The 21,474-nt window shown below is 31.7% G+C and overlaps 1 protein-coding gene and 2 pseudogenes across 1 annotated transcript; 2 read left to right on the top strand and 1 right to left on the bottom strand.

Moving 5' to 3' along the window:
• The first annotated feature begins 2,052 nt into the window (after window positions 1–2,052).
• LOC120169390 lies at window positions 2,053–5,813 on the top strand (annotated as a pseudogene).
• A 1,446-nt stretch (window positions 5,814–7,259) lies between these two features.
• Window positions 7,260–13,815, bottom strand: LOC120169392 (annotated as a pseudogene).
• Window positions 13,816–19,291: 5,476 nt separating this feature from the next.
• Window positions 19,292–19,843, top strand: LOC120169386 (probable steroid-binding protein 3). The gene has a single exon (XM_039177532.1). The coding sequence runs from the start codon at window positions 19,387–19,389 to the stop codon at window positions 19,687–19,689; it is 303 nt and encodes a 100-aa protein (XP_039033463.1). The 5' UTR covers window positions 19,292–19,386; the 3' UTR covers window positions 19,690–19,843.
• Window positions 19,844–21,474: the final 1,631 nt, after the last annotated feature.

Consider the following 21,474-nt stretch of genomic DNA (forward strand, 5'->3'; position numbering starts at 1 on the left):
TCAAACATATTTATTTTCTTTTGTTTATTGTTTATAAACGTATTTATAATTACACATTTAATATCTAAATTATCAGTTTTAGTTCGTTTTATCATCTAAACTTTTATTTTTTTCAAAAGCATACTTAACGTTTAGTTTTGATTTCATTTTAGTACCCATTGTTAAAAACTTATCGTGTTTAATACCTATACTATTAGTTTTGGACTGTTTTAGTATTTTAACTTTCAATTTTTTCAAACTTAACGTTAAGTTTTGAAAGGGGTACTAAAATGAGACAAAAATTAAAATTTTTAACAATGAGATACTAAAATGAAACTAAAACTAAAGTTTAGGTATACATTTGAAAAAAATTAAAAGTTTAGATATTAAAACGGACTAAAATAAACCGTAATTTACTAAAATGAAACTAAAATTGAACTTTAGGTATACTTTTGAAAAAAATAAAAGTTTAGATACTAAAACGGACTAAAAACGTAATTTATTCATTAAATAAATATATTTATGAACATTAGATAAATATATTCAGGTATATAATTGAATATGTTTACAGACAATGAAAAATCTGTTCTTGAACAATAAACAAAACTAGGATAAATATATCTTTTACCTTTTAGATATAAAATAAGTACCTTTAAATATTAAGGTTAAAGTACGTTAACGATTACTAAACTATGCTTAAATGATTGTTTTAGTCCCTAAACTTTTAAAAGTTCTAAAATGACAATAAATGTTTGTTAATTGATTATAAAATAATTATTAAATTTTGTTAAACTATTACGAAATAACTATTAAATTTTTAAACTTTTATAGTTATTATTTTATAATAAATTTAATAATCATTTAATAATTTTTAAAATTTAGTGGCTACAATGATCATTTTAGTATAGTTAAGTGACTTCTGGTGTATTTTACTTGAATTGATAGTACTGTAAACAAGTACATATAAATATTATAATTATTTTTTAAAGAAAATAATCAAAAATAAATAATATAAAAAATCCTAGCCGCTTTCTTCCTCCTCTTCTCTCTCTTTTTTTTTCTTCTTTACAACTTGTGTCAATTTTATTGATCAATCTAATTTTTTCTTTTTTAATTTTGTTTAACCAGCGGTGCTACCGACTTTTATGTTGATTGTCGCCCCCTGGTTATCTTTTTTCTTTGTTTTCTTAGTTCTTTTTAATAAGAATACTTATGTATTTGTGACATGTCTATGTCTTTATGATGCATTTATCTATGTTTTTTTGTTGTTTTAACTTACGATTTTTTTGCTGTTGTTTTCGTTTATTTTTTCAGAGTTGGATTTGACATCGACACGACTGATCAAGATGTCGCTTATTTGTTATTATGTTGATCTTCTCTGCTTTGGACCATCAGATTGATTTGAATACAAGTTTTGCGTTTGTGGATAGTTTTCTCACCTTGCTTGACTCTGATTTGCGATTTGTCGGTGGTCTTCAGTAGCTTCATCTCCTTTTGTAGTTTGTTTACCGACGCAGTCAGATTTGTTCATATCTTTATTTTGTTCGAGCATTGGTTAAATTTTTTAATCTTTTTTTGTCATTGTGTGATCTAAGTGACTATTTTTTGTCAATGATTATAGTAAAATATCCTAATTATAATTTAGTTTATGTTTACGGTTAGTTTGTAAATCTTTATTGTAATTCTATATATTTATTTTTTTAATAAAATTAGAGGATTTCTATAAAATTAATCAAAATTAAATGAATATACTAATAAATGAGTTTATAAATAGATTTCTAAATTTGTTTACGAAGATAAACAAATTAAACAATTGACTTTAGGCTCAGAACCTTCCCATGAACCAATAGATAAAATCCAAACGCAATGGGGCTATATTGGAGCAGTCGGATCCAAAGAGACCCGCCAATCCATTACCATAACCGATGGTTGTGACCGACAGTTGATTCCGAATAGACTCACCACCAGGTCCCATACCACACGGACACGGTGGATAAGAAAAATCAAAACCCAACCAAGCCAAGGGGCATAAATAGATAAATATATACGCTCTTCCTTTTTTTTTTTATCAGATCTCATTTCACCCTGTCCCTTCTCAAAGAAAGCGTTCCTCCACCGTCAAAATGGGGTCTCGATCCATATCTATGAACGATCGGACCGTCTCGATCGTATGGCCGCTCCTCTTCCTCCTTTTGATCCACAGTTCTCACTGCTTCTACCTCCCCGGTGTCGCCCCGAAGACTTCCAGAAGGTAGACTTCCGATTTCTCTGTTTCTTTCTTGTTTGCTTGATCTGGTTTGGATTTGTGGGAGAATAATAGGATTCATATAAGATCCTTCCGAGAGGGAAAATTAATGGAAATAACTTGTCAGATTCAGCTAGGCTTTTTCATTTGAATAAGTTAACTGAAATTTTCACTTGATGATTTCATTTTCCGTTTCATTATTTTATTTGAAAACGTTGATCGTGGACTGATTTAGCTAATTTGTTATTCCATTTTTGGTTTTCATCTAAGGCTTCTGTAATTTTACTTTATGCTGATCATGTTCTTTAATGCTACCTTAGAATAATTATTGGTTAAGATTTAGGAACTGTATCCTAGATTGAGGTTTAATTTACACAATCTGGTTTTTAATTTTTTATCTTCACTTTAACCTCTTTTGCTTTAGATAGGATTCATATAGATCGCTACTGGAAGAAAGTTAATGAAAAATTTGTGTTGGAAATGGAAATTATATCTCAGATTCAGATAGGTCGTTTAAATTAGAAGTTAGAACAAATTAACTTCATTTCACTTAATTTCAGTTTCAGTTTTCCCCCCTTTTATTTGAAAACGTTGAGCATGCATCCTTTTAGCTAATTTATAAATTTATTCCATCTGCCTTCAAATAAATAAATAAATAAATAAATTTATTCCATCCTTGCATTTATCATAGGCATTTGAGATTCTACTCTGCTGTTCATGTTCTGTAATGCTACCTAAGCATACTTGTTCTTTATGGTGATTGATTTGGTTGCATACTTGTCATGCATACTTAATCAGTTATACTTAATGCTGATCATATTCTGTAATGTTACCTAGAATAGTTATTGCTTACGATTTTTAGGAAATGTATCCTGGAAAGAGATTTAATTTATGGAATGTCATAATGGAAAGACCAAAGTATACTTGATTCTTATGGTGTTTGGTTACTTGGTACTTACCACAGGTGCCTAATTGGTAATGATTTTGATTAACCACTTTAGGTTCTCACTACATGCCATGATATTTTGGGGAGTGTTCATTAAGGAACCATTTTGGCCTTCTTTTGTTTTGATTCATTTGTTGGGGTTGCAGGGAGATCCTTTGAAGGTGAAGGTGAACAAATTGACATCAATAAAGACTCAACTTCCTTACTCTTACTATTCGATTCCTTTCTGTCCACCCCAAAAGATAGTTGACAGCACAGAGAATCTTGGGGAAGTGCTTCGTGGTGACCGAATTGAAAACTCTCCTTATGTGGTTAGTTATTAGTATTTCTGTTGATTTAGGGCTGATTGTTTGTTATGGCCACTAACCCTTTGATTTTTAATTAATGCAGTTCAAAATGCGAGAGCCACAAATGTGTACTGTTCTTTGCCGCATTACACTTGATGCCAAAACTGCAAAGCAGTTTAAGGAAAAGATTGGTGATGAATATCGAGTCAATATGTATGCCATTTTATTATTCTGACATGGAATTCATCTTTCAATCTTTTAATAACTAGTTCCTAGGTTCTCTTTCTTATTATTTTTGATTCATTTGACAGGATACTGGATAACCTTCCCCTTGTTGTTCCCATTAGAAGGTCAGATCAGGATTCTTCTGTTTTTTATCAGCTCGGCTACCATGTTGGGCTCAAAGGAAAATACACTGGGGTAAACATTCTATCTATTAAAAGCAAAAATTCTTTAATTTGTGGATATATAGGGTACTATGTCTCTGTCTGCTTATGTTTTCTGATTATTCACAGAGCAAGGAAGAAAAATATTTCATTCACAACCATTTAGCATTTACTGTCAAATATCATAGGGACTCACAAACTGATTCTGCTAGAATTGTGGGATTTGAGGTTAAACCATACAGGTTAGTTCATGTGAATTCTAGCATATTCTACTATATATTTTTTCAATTCTAGGTTTCTGTGGCTGAGATTTTAGTATCATGTTTTGATGCATTTTCTTTGTGTTCTAAAACAATGCAGTATTAGACATGAATATGAGGGGACATGGAATGAAAAAACTCGTTTAACAACATGTGATCCTCATAATAAGCGCACAGTTGTTAACTCCAACACTCCTCAAGAAGTTGAAGCAAACAATGAGATAATATTCACTTATGACGTTGAATACCAGGTAAGCTCTTCAACTTTAACTAGATTTTGGTCTTGACAGTTGGAGTGCTTAATTTTGTTTTTGTGTCAACGATGAGCTGATCTCATAAAGTTGATATTCCTTTGTGATTAAGTAGATTCTACTGAAAAATATCACTTGCAAAAAAAATTCTCTTTGCATCTCCATTTCTTGAAGTAAAGCTAGCATCTGTCACCTATGAGGTGCTAATATTATTAAATTTTGCTGTGCGACTCAGGAAAGTGATGTGAAGTGGGCATCTAGATGGGATGCATATCTTTTAATGAATGATGACCAAATACACTGGTTCTCAATTGTCAATTCTTTGATGATTGTTCTATTCCTTTCGGGTATGGTAGCAATGATCATGCTGAGGACACTTTATCGTGATATTTCTCGGTATAATGAACTTGAGACTCAGGAAGAGGCCCAAGAGGAGACGGGATGGAAACTTGTCCATGGAGATGTTTTCAGGCCTCCATCTAATTCTGACCTACTGTGTGTCTATGTTGGCACCGGTGTTCAATTTTTGGGCATGGTACTTGTTACCATGATCTTTGCTGTTTTTGGATTCCTTTCCCCTTCGAACGAGGTGGTCTTATGACAGCTATGCTATTACTTTGGGTTCAGGGCATTTTTGCTGGCTATGCATCTGCCCGTCTATACAAAATGTTTAAAGGAGCAGACGGAAGAAAATAGCTTTCAGGACTGCATGCATGTTCCCAGGCATTGTCTTCGCCATCTTCTTTGTCTTAAATGCTCTTATATGGGGCCAGAAATCTTCTGGAGCCGTGCCTTTTGGGACAATGTTTGCTCTAGTGCTCCTTTGGTTTGGAATTTCAGTTCCACTTGTTTTGTGGGTGGTTAGTTGGGTTCAAGAAGCAGCAATCGGATCCTGTGAAGACGAATAAAATCCAAGGCAAATCCCCGAGCAGGCTTGGTACATGAACCGACTTTCTCTATTCTGATCGGGGAATACTTCCATTCGGAGCTGTTCATCGAGCTGTCTTCATTCTTACTCAATCTGGCTGAACCAGTTCTACTACATCTTCGGTTTCCTCTTCCTGGTATTGATTATCCTCCTCATCACTTGTGCTGAAATAACCATCGTGCTTTGTTACTTCCAGCTATGCAGTGAAGATTATCTGTGGTGGTGGAGGTCATACCTCACATCCGGCTCCTCGGCTTTGTACCTCTTCCTCTATGCCACGTTCTTTCTTCACAAAGCTAGAGATCACTAAGCTGGTTTCAGGGATCCTATACTTTGGCTACATGCTGATTGCTTCATACGCCTTCTTTGTGCTAACAGGCACCATTGGGTTCTATGCATGTTTCTGGTTCACCAGACTTATCTACTCATCTGTCAAGATCGATTAGTGTGTGAAATGGGGGATATATGCTTTTATTGTTTTTAAAGAACGTCGCCTTAGGTTAAGAGTTTCAGATGAAACTTGAATGCCCATTTTTGAACTGAGTTCATTCTGTTGAAGATAACACTTATGTTTTCTTTCTAAGAGGAGCTTCCTGTGATTCTTTATTATTGATTCCCGTGTTGTATTAGAAATTTCTGGAATTACGTAATAACACTCCATACTCTTTTCCTTCGTTTATTTACAGAAAATGCGACCCCCCCGCGGGAAATTTAAACATTTTCATTAATGTGTTATGTCATTAATATAGTAAGACTCAACAGTCTAATGATCTGTCATGGTTGGAGAAGGAGATGAGGAAGGAGGAAAAGACGATCGGGGAGGTGAAGAGAGAATTGGGGAAAATGATAAACGAGGGTTAGGGATTGCTGAAGGAATTAGGATTGTTACCTGATGAAGTGAAGGTCACGTGAGGAGCACGGGTTCATTAAACCTAATTAATGTTTGAAGACCCAGCAGCCTTGAGCCCAACAGAGAAGTCCACCAGAGAAGCCTAAGATAATATGCAGTAACAGAATTAGTTAGAATCTAAGCCAGCTGGCTTGTTAGATTTGTAGTACACGGTATAAAATAATTGTACCTGGAAGGAGGATTATGCATCATTTCATTGAAATGAATTCTGAATTTCTTAAACCTTTTCTGCTCCTCTGAAAATCTTCTCTCTTCTTTCTCTTCTCTGTCATCACAAATTGGTATCGAGAGCCTCGGTTCTGGCAAGCAAAGGGCATGACAAAGAAGAATCAAAACATGAATGAAGCTGATCTTCAGGCCTGCAGAAACAGATGGAGGATTTAACAGCATTAGTGAAGCAAGGAAGGGACGAGACTAATCCACCTAAGTGGTGGGAAGGCAGGAAAACAGAATCCAGCAATGGAATCAAGAATGGCTACTAATCAAAGCTATGTTGAAGAGTTGTTGAAGATTTAACAGGCAGGACGGGTGAGCAGGATGTTGCTGGTGAACAGGTACAAACTTCTAATGCTTCTAAAAATGGAGAACAAAGTCCTGTTTTGGTGACTGTGGTAAAAGATAAATCAAGATTCACTTATAAACCGGATGAGCCTGGGATATTAAAAGCAAAACCTGATGATTGTGTGGTCTTAAAAAATGGGAATCAGTTAGGTGAAAATAGTGATCTAGACCTAAATTGTTGGGGTCTGAAACTGAAAGAAGGGTTCAGGAAGTTCTTTTTAATAGAGGAAGGCAAATATGGGGTCATGTCCAATGAGAAAGGGAACGACAAATATCCATTTTCCTCTATAATGCTCGAATCTCTTGATATGTAAAACAGCACCAATGGTATTATTTTAATCGACAGTTGCTGCAGTGTGTCCCTCGGTTCTTGACATTCCATCTTCTCATGCCTAAGAATAACAGATTTTCGTTGTGAGTGGAATATCTATCAACACTCAAATGACTCTAAGAATATTCCAACATTCTTATGCCTAGAGGCATGTTATTATTCTACATCTCAGCACCTTGTTACCTTTGCTATAGTTCCTCGCTTTGCTCTACTTCTCATGGATACCATCTAAAACTGAAATGAAGAATTCATGAGCCTCTTGCTCCTCATAACTAGCTAAATTCGACGAATGCTGCCACCAGCTAAAAAAAACACCACCACAAATCCATCAATCATTAGAGGGAAGACCAAAGTGGATCGAGAGCACATGCATGCTATCCGAATTGAATATCAACTATCAGAATCGATTTCTGACTATGAATGAAGCAATTTGATTCAAGGCTAATATCTTTACAACCGATATCGAAACCGAACTTCTAGTTTAATCAATACATAAAGCAACCAAAAGAGACCCAGTTCTATTCACAGTAAGTCATGTAATATAACAATGAAAATATTGGGAATGATTTAGAACCTGTAAAGAAACTGCGCTGGACTGTAAGGGGATGGATCACCGGAGAACATAGCCGCATCAAGAGCACCATATCACAAAGCAAGCATAGCTTTTCACCGGTTCTTTTCTTGCACTGATCGCGGTTGTGCGGATAACTCAAGAAATAGTTCCCTTGGATTAAAATCGATATATGTGGTCACACATGTATAATGTACATGACACAAAATTAAGTGACCAATTATATTACATGTGTTATTTATATTAAAGTGTCATGAAACCAAAGTACATATACCATAATTTGTATTTATAATTTGATGAGGAGCAGAATTATAAATACTTAAAAGATTGATTGACCTAATATTTAGTGTTCCCTAAGAAATAGGTTAACTTGTATTACTTCTATCTCCGTTAGAGAGTTTTACGGCAAGAGCACACTTATCTTCTTGTTGGAATATCACAATCAAAGAAAGATTCGAAGATTTTAACACTTCAATTAATTCATGTATGTTTCCGCAAAACTAGAATTTATTATTATTTATGATTTGACATGATTTGATCTGATTCTGGTTCTGACAAATGATGTCATCGCTCCGTGTTGAATCCTTGAGAATAAATTATTTTAAGGTTTATAATTTATAGATTAAAATTCTTGAATACTATTTTGGCATTGATTTTGGGATTACATATTCTCAATTTAATTCTATGCGACTGCATATTTTCTAAGCCAACTTTTTTAACGATGCCGTAGTTGATAATTTTTATGATCCCGTGTGGGTTCACGATTAAGAATTTTGAAAATCAGTTAAGAATTTTTATTTCTAAATAGTGATTTTCTTTGATTTTTATAAATAATGCTAGCCCACCATTAAGTAAATGTTTTTCTTTTCGACATCGTGCGCTATCGTGTTTGTTGTTTCCCTGTGCGTTAATTTATGATTTAGGGTATTTCTTTTATTATTGTCGATGCATGGATTCAAGACTTGTTTACATAATAACAACTGTGTTCACTAATACAATTGGGGTTTGGAGATAACTTTAATTATTTTTTAGTGTTATACAACAATTTAATTTTTAATGCCATCAATTCCAAAGCATTAACTTGACAATTCAATGTCAATATTTTTCATGGTTGTAATCTTTATCCTTTTGGATTCTTTTGTTCTAGAGATCTAAACCTAATAAATACCAGTGTTGGTATTGCATAAAGAATGAACCAAATATTTTACTTATCAGTGTTGTGCTTTAATTATTTGATTCAATAGTTGGTTTTGACTTTGGATTTCATTTGTGCATGATGTTATTGTCACGATTTGTGATTATTTGGTTTTAATTTCATGTATCGAGTTTTAGTTTAATTTGGCGAATCCATGATTAACAAATTTTTTAGAATTAGTCAAATGTTTAGGTTTTCGTTTTTAATAACGTCGTTTAGGCAACCTTATCAAGTCATGACGTGTTTAGAAAATTCAGTTTTGGTTTTTGACTATTATGAATTATAGAATATATATTTTGTATTGATATATGCGATTCAATTTGATTAAATTTGTTTTTCAATCTTTGAAAAGATTTAATTAATTAGTATGCACTTTTAATATTTGGTTAAATATTTGATTATTTTGAATTTGGTTTATTATTTTTTGGTGATTTATGAAGTAATGAATTGATTGCATGTTTAACGAACTTTTCAGAAACAATCAAAGACTTGAGTTTTCAATTTATGATAACACCATTTATGTAACCTTATTCTGGGTTATTTCGGATATTGTAGTGCAATCAATAATTTTAGTTTTTACCTTTGATTGTTATAAAAATATTAAATTTGAATACTAATACTTGTTTTGAAATGGCTTAATTAAAACAATAACTCGTTAAAGCGACCTCAATTATAGAAAATATTTTATACAAAATTTGTGCATGTAACTTAGGATATGTTAGTATTGATCGGCCCAAAAGAAGATTAATAATTGACATAATCGTATGTACAACTTTAGTAATAAGTATGTGATAATTATTCGGCTTGATGTGTGAGTAATAGATCGACCCAAAGGAAGATTTTTGCTTGACGTATTCTTATTATCAATGTTTGCTTACTGCATCAAATATCACTTAAGGTAAATATTTTGTCTAAAGATGAAATATTAATGAAGTATTAGATATCTTGATATAAGTTTAAGTGTATTCAAATTTATTATTATTTTGGTTATCTTTTGATTTAATTAAAAGAGAAATTAAGAGAAATTGATTGGTTGACAATATTTCTATGGTTTTATTTATATTGTTAATGCAATCTATGTATATATTCAATTCGATTTTTCAGTTTTGATTGTTGGTTAATTATATATATATATATTTTTTTTGAAACAAATTAATATTATGGCTATGTCTTATATTTTGATAGATTAGTTGAAACATAATGTCGCCAAGGTGATTTCTTTTGTGTAGACTGATTTATTTAAAATATCAAGATGATTATGCGTTTTTTGTGATTCATGCGTTTATTAATTGGCTCAAAGGAAAGTTAATATTTGGCCGGATTTCAAGCGACACTTGTGGTAATAACATGTGACAATTATAAGGAATTTTTTTATGTGAGCACTACATTAGTCCAAAGATTAATTTTTTGTTCAGCATAGCTTATTGTCAATGTTTTATTACTACAACAAGAGTAACATTTACTGTTAATATTATTGTCCAAAGACTTGATATTGTTGTAGTGTTTGGTATCTTGTGATGAGATTAACCATAATTTTGAATTTATTTGTTTAATTAAGATGTGAGCTTCATTTTTATTTATGTTTTGTTCATTATTCGACAAATTATATTGCTACCATAATATCTGCTATTATACATTTTCAGCTCATGCTTAAGAAAAATGCACTTACATAAGGTTTGAGTTGCATGAACATAGTCTTTGCACTACGGAAAAAACAATTTCTCCCTCTCATGGGGATAACATCCTTAATTGGATTTTAAGAGGTGAAATTTGTTCAAATTGCATAAGTCTTGTGGTAATGAAGAACAATATTTTAGAAGCTTTTAGGGGCACATTATCTGAAAATATTACTAAGGCTAATGGTTTCCTTGACGAAATTAAGAAATATTTTCCCCAAAACAATAAGGTTTAAATGACATCACTTTTGACTTCTTTTATGTCTATAAAGTATAAGGGTCAAGGAAATGTGGGGAGCACATTATGGATATGTTTCATTTTGCTTCAAGACTTAAGGCACTTAAGATCGAGTTTTTGCTAAAGAATCACTTGTTCTTGTGATTCATTGTGTCACGAGGAAGAAAGGTTGAAGCATAATAAGTTTGAAAGTACTAACTTGAAAAGTGCATATAAAGATAAGGCACAAATAAAACCAGAATGTAGTTGTTAAGGATCCAACTCAAAAAATATAATAATATGTTACAAGGGTTGTTCTCTTTTGAGATAAGTTAGGACAAATGAGGAGAAATTGAATTCTAAAACATTAAGCTACTATGTTGGTTATTTTGAGCAATCCAGGGGTTATAAGTTTTATGATCTCATAATTAGGAATATTTGTAAGGTATGATCTATAACATTATTTTTTTATGTTGAGTTTGGAGGGAGAAATAATGTTTGAGGAATTGATTTTGAGGAGGAATTGGATTATAACTCAATTTCTATATCACTTTTGATGATAATAATGTGTTTATACATGTCTTTAATCAAAAAGTGAATCTAGAATATCAATAAAGTTATTTTGAACAACTCTCCATTTAAGATGATAAATTGTTACGAAAGAACAAACTCAACAACCTCAAAGAACAAGTGTCATTAGGAAGATCCACGAGAATAGAGAAATATTATTTTAAATTCTTATGTTTCTATAAGAAATAAGGATGATAATATAATGATGAAAGATGATCTAATCAACTTTCGTCATGTCATAAAAGTTATCATTCTCAAAAGTGGATCAATGTCATGGAAGAATAGTATAAGCTCTATACATGATAATAAAATTTAATAACTTGTCTCATTACCTGAAGTTGCAAATCGTATTGGTTGCAAATGGATATTTAAAACCAATATGGATGCAAATGGTGATGTTCATAGGTATAAGGTGTGTCTTGTATCTAAAGGATATACTCAGAAAGAAGACATTAATTTCTCGTAGAGACTTTTTCTTTGGTTTCATTGAAAGACTCTTTCAGATAATTATGATACTTGTTGCTCATATTTGATTTTGAGTTACATAAGTTGGATTTCAAAATTGTGTTTCTTAATGATAACATTGATGAAATATTTTATGCAGTGTAGTTAGAAAATTGTATCTAATGATACAAAATTAATGATATACAAATTAGGGAAATCTATTTGTGAATTTAAGTACGACTCTCGTTAATTGTATAACAAATTTCATCTAGAGATTATCTTATTTGATTTTGAGATGAATTTGGTTGAGAATTGTATATACTATAAATTTAGTGGGAGTAAAACAAATAATATCTCTTATTACTAAAGGAAACAAGTTTAACCTTGATTAGTGCCCTAAAGATGATTTTGAAACTAATGAAAATCAGAAAGGTTCCTTGTGCTTAAAAATAAATAAAGAATTTAATATATATACTCAGGTTTATATGCATTCAGACATAGCGTATGATTTTAGGATATTAAGCAATTTGGGTATGGATCGTTGGATAGCAGCCAAATTGATTTATACAATAGATTTAAGAACAAAATGTTACATGCTCACATATCATAGGTCCATCAAGTAAGACATCATTAGGTTTACGGACTCCAATTTATTGGAATATGAATGCAAAATTTTGTCACATGAACTGCTAATTTTGGATTGATAAGAAGACCACTTGAGTTATTCTTGACAACTAAGTTGCAGTCTTTTATTCCATATATAACAGAAACATCTTAAGTCTAAGCACATAGTCATTATGTTTCTGGTTGTTAAAGAAAATTCAGAGATTGTGTTTATAGAGCATATTGGTATAAACTCATAATTGCGCTCTTACTAAGGAACTATCACCCAAAGTCTTTCATGAGCACGCTACTCATGTGGGTGTAATATCATTTAAGGATATGGGGTTTTAGTGAGACTTTTTATTTAGTGCTCGTTTATTATAAACACAATTTTAGTTACTTTAGTTTAAGGACATTTATTTTAAAATTATTTTATGTAGAAATAAAGTTTATTTTGGTTTATCCATACTCTAATTTTGGTAAAATTTGATCTCACTAATGTATAAAGAGGACCAGTTGGAAATAATCATGCGCGGTTCACATTGCATGTAATTTTTATGCTACATTCCATGATTGATCTATGTCATTTGACTATGTTTGTATACGTGACCATTGATGGGTCTAGTCATGATAGATATGGCAAATGCCGCTTTAATTTTATATGGATATAGTTAATGGACAAGATTGTTATAGAATATTTATTATATGATAGCAAGTTTTGAGCTCTTAAGGTTGTACATTTTTCAGGAAATATATGTTACCCTAGTGGGAGATTGTTGGATTAAAATCCATATTTGTGGGCACATATGTATAATGTACATTGTTATCATAAAGTATGACACAAAATTAAGTGACCAATTATGTTACATGTATTATTTTTTATTAAAGTGTCAAGGAATCAAAGTGTAGATACCATAAGTTGTATTTATAATTTGATGATGGGCATAATTATAAGATTAACCTGATATTCAATCTATATAAAGAGGTAGTGGTCCCCAAGAAATAGGTTAACTTGTATTACTATTATCCCTGTTAGAGAGTTTTACAGCAAGAGCAAACATATCTTCTTGGAAGATCACAACCAAAGAAAGACTTGAAGATTTCAACCCTTTAATTAATTCAGGTATGCTTCCGTAAAACTAATATGTATTATTTTTGATGATTTGACATGATTTGATCTTGGTTGATTTTCATATTTTCTATGATTTTGGTTCTAACAATTCCTCATAGGAGGAGCATGAACCAAAGTTTGCAACACAAAGTTCATGAAATAAGTATTCCCAAATTGTTCAATCCGTTCAATCCCAGTGGATAACACAATTTCACCCTCCAAGATGGTATCTATTTAAAGATAATTGTCAATCATTTGACAATAAACACTCACACCCTGGTATTCCTGGTGTTCAAACCCGGGACCTCAAAGAATAACAATAGTGTCTTTACTAATGAGGTCATAACCTCGATTTATGTTATGGTTATCAAATCTAGTTATTCCATTTGAGGTGGGTTTGAAGCAATTCTGGAGCGAATCATAACCATTAAAACCATGCTTGAGCTTGTAATCAGCTAGATGTTTGCAGGGTTTGGGTTTTATGTACAAAAAGCTCCTCACACACGTGTTGATATCGATTAAAATTGCTGAGCTTGTAATCAGCTACATTTTAAGTATTATTATTACTTCAAAAAAATAAAGTATCACAAATTTTAATTATACAACTATAATATTGCAATCGTTAATTTAATATCATGTTAAAAATAAACTACAAATATAATTTGAATGTGTCACCAATTTTTTACTCTTGTAAAAATCAGAGGGATGGTTCTTTAAATCCCTCAACAAAAAATGTAAAAAGGGGCTCTCAGATTGAAAAAAAAAGTTGTAAGGGATCTCCCCTCAATTTTAAAAGCAATAGAAACCCAGAAAATTCAGAAACAATTTCAAAAAGGTTTTTTCTTTTTTCATTTTTCTTATATTTGAAACAAACTAGAAAGAAAGATCCCACATTTCTTTAAGTACAAAACCATTTTTTTTATTCATCAAGTAAAAAATGGTGCATACAGTTTGGCGACTCCGCTTGGGATATTTTTAAAACTAAATGTTTTTAGTGGGCATGACTTTTGCTTGAGCACAAATAATTTTGTCAAAGATAATATGTTTGCATTTTTGTTTTTGTGTGTGTTTGTTCAGTGATATGCTATTTATAATTTATGTGTACTTTATTTCTGGAATACATATTGCACATTCATAACATAAGCTCTCTACCCGAGCGTTATCCGAATTAAGTGGGAGATGTTTGCTATGCCTTCGTGAGGGCTAGTAAACCACTTCCGGGGTACAAAGTACCTATACTTTCGTGAGTAACCCTCCGTATTAGGTATAGGGAAATGCATCCCCTCGAATTAACCTCGATTCGTATAAGCCTATAATGGGTGAGAATTGAGGGTCTGGAAACCCAAGGGGGCACCAACAATAACAATTTGAGTACCCTTTTTAGTACCAAACTGTCATGTAAAGAATTTAGTAAGCTCATCCCACTAAAGTTATGTGGATAATTTAGGAGAACTAGAATGCATGCGGTCAGGGTTTTAATCTCCTTTGCGTGTTTTATTCATAGTACTTATTTGATGTCTCATATATGAATTATTCAATTATTCTTTTGTTTTTGCTAACTCACGTTTCTTTAATTATCATTTCTAATAACGTGGTTTCCTTTTGTCTTGTTTCGTGCTTCGTTGTGTTTTCAGTTTTGCATAAACATGACATCTCATCAAGGCATTGACTTTCGAAATAACTGGTCATTTAGAAGGTTATTGAAACTACAATGTCTTTCATTGGGTTAGATAGAATTTCAAAGATTTTTCTATGGACAAAACAAAGCAACATGAAAGCCTACATGTTAAGGTAACAAGCCATATTCAAGAAGATTTAACTTTGAAGGCATTAGCTAAAGATCATGAACCGGATCGACAAATCATCGCTAAGGGAGAACTAAAAGCTTTGTAATTTTTTGAAGAATCCAAATTTGTCGAAAGACGATGATCATCCAGCTACTTGTAGGAGTTGAACAACTAGGACATAAAGCTAGATAATCATTGATTTTCGCTTTCCCATAGTATCGAGACATTATCATTTCTTCAAGAATTGTTCTAGGAATAATTATTTTGGGGTCAATATATTTTGCATTTACATCTTGCATTTGTATTTGGCATTGCATTATTAAAGCATTTTTGCATGCATTCAACCGTTAGAAGATGAGATTAATGTGACGAAAATCTTGAAAGTGAATTGAAGTCATCTCGTTGTACCTAGAGAAGAATTAAAAGACATGGACATGATATTAACACCACATATGAAGCTCGGGGCATACAACTGAGAATTGTGGGGCACCGAATAGCCAAGTCCAAAATTTAATCAATTCAAGGGCATGGACCTTTAGTGAGTAATGGGGAATTCTAATACGAATAGAGAAAAAATCATTTTGTTCACCCATGAAGCTTTATTGCACTGACATTGTCTTGTTTAAACTTGTTTTTGTTCTCTCTTTATTATTGGCTTAAACGTTTTTTTGTAAATTGTTCGATGATTGAACAAATACCACATTCTAAGGTTATGAACAATGAATCAAATTTTTAATCTTGTAGTTCTTAGAATATCAATTAAGTAAGGATTCTTTTAATTCTTTTAATAATTATAGATCTTTGGTAAGTGGCAAGATTAGACCTTTCGTATCCTGTCCAAATCCAAAAGCACAATTACTCAATTATTTACCTAAATAATTTGTGACCACAACCAGAAAGGCCAAACCTAGACAATACATCTCTCTAAGACCCCACAGTTATACCCTTATCTTTTTCGAGTCACCAAATTTATTCTCCTACCTTCTCAAGCAGAGTCAATCTCATCATGGCATTACATTTTCCTAAAGATACGATTTCAAAGTCATACCCCTATCTTCTCAGGCGCAAAACCAACATTTTTCAACCTCAATAAAACTCTAAAGACATTGAGCAGAAGAAATTCATTCATTCGTGAATCTTCCTGCAAGGAAAACGAGATAGGGCATCCTAGATCAAGCTTTTGAAGATAAACTCGAATAAATGGGGCATGCTCGAAGCAAGAAGAATAAGAAATAAAGGGAACAATTGAAATAATTCTATCATGCATTAATTATATTATTGTCATGTGAATAAAAATTAATCTTGAATATCTATCCCCCTAGGGATACCTCTTTTGCAAGGACTTCTGTGTATGAAATGATGAACGACATTGTTTCATTATCCCTTCACAAAAAGAGAAAACATATCCCTTGTTGTCCCTCTTTGAACCTAAATTATTTTTCTTCATATTCAACCCTAACCAAGGATCAACCTCAACACTATGGGGCATAGGTGAAGAAAAAGTTTGCTCACATGAAAAGTGGATTCTGATTGAACTACGAGGATGAAGCCTTGTAAACTATAGGCAAGGAACGAGAAGACTTGTTTTAATCATAGAAGGGGATAGAATAATCGAGGGAGAATTGAAAAAGAAAAAGAGAGAGAATATAAAAACCTGAAGACTTCTTCGTAGATCTATGTCGATCTAATCACTTTGGAGCAAATCAGAGTCTGGATCCTTGCTTAGGAGTTGAAAAGTTTTTTTGCGGATGCCCTTATCCCTCTTCTTCGACATCAACGAGCAGTGGTCACCGCCGGTCAATGTTGGTCTCTGCGACCGAAGCTCACCGATTCTTCAAGTAGAGATATAAGAGAGAAAGTTTGTTTTTTTAAAAAGGAAGCAAGAATGACATGAAAAAAATGAAGAAAAGTGGAAATGGGGGCTTTTATATCCCATGGAAAACAACATTGTTTTGGGGAAAGGAGTCCGCACACGTAGAGGAGAGGTTAATTGTGCTTCAGGTCCCTCATCACTTGTAATCTCTCACTTTGACCATTAAATGAAATTCATATTTATTTTTTTAATTTTCACATTCAGAGCACTTATGTTTCTACCGTATTCATTTTGGTCATTGATTACTAGTTTTTCTTTGGTTTTCATTTATTTTATATTTGACTTGTAATTTTAATGTGTGTCATTTCAGTCCCTTTTCTATGTTCCCTTCAATCTTGTGCCGCTTTGTATAGAGGTTGTTTTATTTTAAATGCTTCCATTTTGATCCAATTTACTATTTAAAGTCATTTTTTTTATTTCAACGTATAGTGTGTTATTATTTTTATTTTTATTTTTGAAATGATTTTTGACTTGTTTACCATTGATATGATTTTTAAAGTTGTTGATTTTTTTCCTTGTATAGGTATATGTATTTGTCTTATATTCTATTTTAAGTTGCTTGTTATACATGAGTTAGGCGTAATATAAAATATACATACATATATATATATATATATATATATATATATATATATATATATTGTTTTAGTGTTTGGTGGTAATATATATAAATATACGTGTATATATATGGTAAGCTTATTTCATGGTTTATTAGGAATGTTCATCGCATGTACTAATGCACATATATATGTATACTTTATCTTTAATTAATTTATTATATTTATTTAAAATTATTTATTATCTATTATTTATATTTGTCACAACCATAGTCGTTCGAGGGGAACCTTTCTTACTCTGGATGTTAAGTAAGTTAAGTTATTTCGAATCAATCAATTTCTCAATATCGTAATCATTCTAAAAAGCTTGAAACATGTTTTTAATATATTCATCATATTTTCAAACAGGGTATGTTCTCAAATTTATTAGACATTCGATATTTTCTAAATGTTGGAGGATTTCAAAGTTATTTAACGAGAGAACATATATTTGATTTTCTCATAAAAACAATATCATAGGAATTTTCGGACTTTGATGAATATTTTTAAATTTTCTTAGACATTAAAAATTTTGAAATGTTCTAAAGAGTTATAAGTTCCAAGTTTTAGCACAATTAATAAAAATAAAGGTGTCTTCTTGAATGAGATTAATTGTTAGTATTATTCTAGACGTTTGAAAATGCTTGAAATCACGAATGAAAAACTTCGTCATCGAAATTTTCACATATTAATTTGTGAATTTTTAGAATTTTTTATTATAATTTTGATTCTCTTAGCCATTAGAGAATTCGAATTTATTATGGAGAATTTAAAAATTCCTTATTAACCTTAAATACATTAATTGATAGTCTAAACAAAATATTTGTGATTAAGTAAGCGTTGTTTTTACGGGCGTGGTGAGGGTGTTAACCCTTCCTCACTCACACGTAGCCGTGCCTCCAAACTCGATTTTAGTTTTCACAGACTTAAACATTATTAGTGATTCAATCACACTTAAACAGATTAATGGCGATTCTCAACATTTCTTTAAATATTAAACTAATTATTTTGTTCCCGGTAAAAAATGTCCGTACAGAATGTACCATACTTAATATAATTAGAATAAAATTTATTAAAGATCGTTAAATTATACCAAAATTATCATTTTAAACATTATATTTTTATAAATTATAAAATAATTACTAAATTTATCATATTTTAATACAATTATCGATATGATGTTATAATAAATTATAAATTTTTGATAAAATTAATGATATTCTTTCATATTTGAATATAAAACTATTGATATTTTAAATCAGTTTTATAAAATGTGATGATCATTTTATAATTATTTAAAAAATTAATATTTATTTTGTAAAATTTTAAAAAATTAATAATTAAACTAATTTTTGAGTTTAATCAGTAACTTTTGGTGTACTTTATCTAAATAGTTTTAAAAAATAGTATTTAATTTAAATTTAAATAATAATATTTTGAATAATAAATTAATTTTAAATTTAGATTATTAGTATAAAATAACAGATGTTTATATCATTTCTAATTAATCATTCGAAAGAGGATAAACAAAACACGTGTCAGAAGATGAGCCAACTTGAGTTTATTCATTACCAAAGCAAGACCGGTGGTTGTTAAAGCTAAAAGACATTGTGGTCTCCTTTGGCGTCTCTGGTTTCCGTTTATTGTACGCAACTTTCAATGGATCTTACACCCCAGCAACTTCTCCAATTCAACGGCTCCGATCCATCCAAGCCCATATACGTCGCTATCAATGGCCGCATCTACGACGTCTCCGCAGGAAAATCCTTCTACGGTCCCGGCGGCGCCTACGCCATGTTCGCCGGCAAGGACGCCAGCAGAGCTCTTGCGAAGATGAGCAAGAACGAGGAAGATATCTGCGCCAATCTCGGTGGCCTCTCCGAAAAGGAGATGGGAGTGCTCAACGATTGGATCAAGAAATTCGAAGCTAAGTATCCGATTGTCGGCCGCGTTGTCTCCTGAAATCTCCCTTCATGTTGATGTGTTTTGTTTCTGGGAAAATATATGCCCAATTTACTTTGAGTGTTCTGAAGACCATGGTGATCTATCGATTAAATGTCTTTGGTGTTTTAGCTCAGAACAGTTTAAGGTTAAATAAATGGGTGAAATTAATCGAGAGTGTGTTGTATGTAGTTGCTTCCTTTGTTTGCTTCTTGGTCGTTAATGGTGATGATTGCCTTGTTATTGGTTTATCAATATTGACTATTTTGGTCATGCAGTTGCTTGTAGAATTATTGCTGTGTACATCGTGACTATGGTCATACGGTCTCGATTGTGGATGTTATGGATATTAGGATCTGAATTAATCATTTTAGAAGCCAAAATAGTTTTAAGGGTAAATTATAAGTTTAGTCCTTAAACTATTAGTTTTTGGTTAACTTTAATACTTAAAGTTTCAATTTTTTAAAATCACATTTAAAATTTAATTTTTGTTTCATTTTAGTACCTATGTTCAAAATTTGACGTTAAGTTTTGGAAACAAATTAAAAGTTTAGGTACTAAAATAGACCAAAATTGATAGATTAGGTGCTAAATGCGTTAGGTTTTTAATGGTGGATACTAAAATGAAACAAAAATTAAACGTCATGAATGGTTTTAAAAAAATTAAAAGTTTAGGTAATAAAATTGATCAAAACTGATAGTTTAGGTATTAAATGTGTAATTTACCCTAATTTTAAATCATAAATACAAAATAATGTTGAAAAGTTTTTTAAACAAAAATAATGTCAAAAATTTAAGAAATATAAATAGTGTATAAAAATTTTAAGAAAAAGATGTAGATTACTCTTAGTAAGTCTAAAATAGGTGATCGATCAAATGTATTTGTTCTTAAAAGTTATTATAATAAGATAGTCATTATCATAATCCAAAGTAGATTGTTTGGATTTTGAATCTAACTTTTTTATTTAAATTTGATTTCAATTTAAATTTGGAACAAAAATTTATATTTGACAAGCTGGACATGAATTTAAATGATAAAATAATAATTTAATTAAAAAATTATAAAGAAATAGAGAAATACAAAAAAAATTATATTACTTATGATTTTAGATTGGATCAAAGAATTTTCACTCTAAAAATGAATTTAATCCTCGCAGTCTGAGCCTAAATCTTTGGGGAAAAAATAATCAGACATTAATAGATTGGATAGGTTCAAAACATATCTAACTTGAATCAAACTACCATCCTAATTATAACTAAGATACCTTCCACTTGGTATAAGCCGAACTCCAATGGATATCAAACTCACACCAATGCCCCCAAATGAAAACTACGGCTTACCTCAGCATGGACATAAATGCAAGCTTACGGCCGTAAAGCACCAATTAAAAGATCGATTTTCAAGGTGGTCGGCCGGTGCTGATCATCGACTCCTGGAGTGCAATCGCGCATCTTCCTCCAACGGCATATATGTAAATTCAGATCGGCACCTTGGAGATGAATGACTAAAATATCCAAAGGCACCGCCGTTCTCGATCTTCTATGCATGATATGGTTTTACTTTACTGCCGTTGATGAGATTATAATACCTGCAGTCAGTACAGGGTCTAACGGCGGTGTTGGAGTGGAAATCGCCGATAGCATCATCTGCTTTATACAATATTTTTATTCACGGTGAACAGGAGAAACACGGCAGGAACATGGAAAAGGTGAGAAGGTGTTTTTAGGCTAAGGCTCAGCTCATGTGCTTTCATAACAGATTGGATCGAATCAAGATTGGATTTTATGCATATGATCATGGATTCT

Source organism: Hibiscus syriacus, unplaced genomic scaffold (assembly GCF_006381635.1).
Source record: "Hibiscus syriacus cultivar Baekdansim isolate YM2019G1 unplaced genomic scaffold, ASM638163v2 tig00111759_pilon, whole genome shotgun sequence".
Classification (NCBI taxonomy): domain Eukaryota; kingdom Viridiplantae; phylum Streptophyta; class Magnoliopsida; order Malvales; family Malvaceae; genus Hibiscus; species Hibiscus syriacus.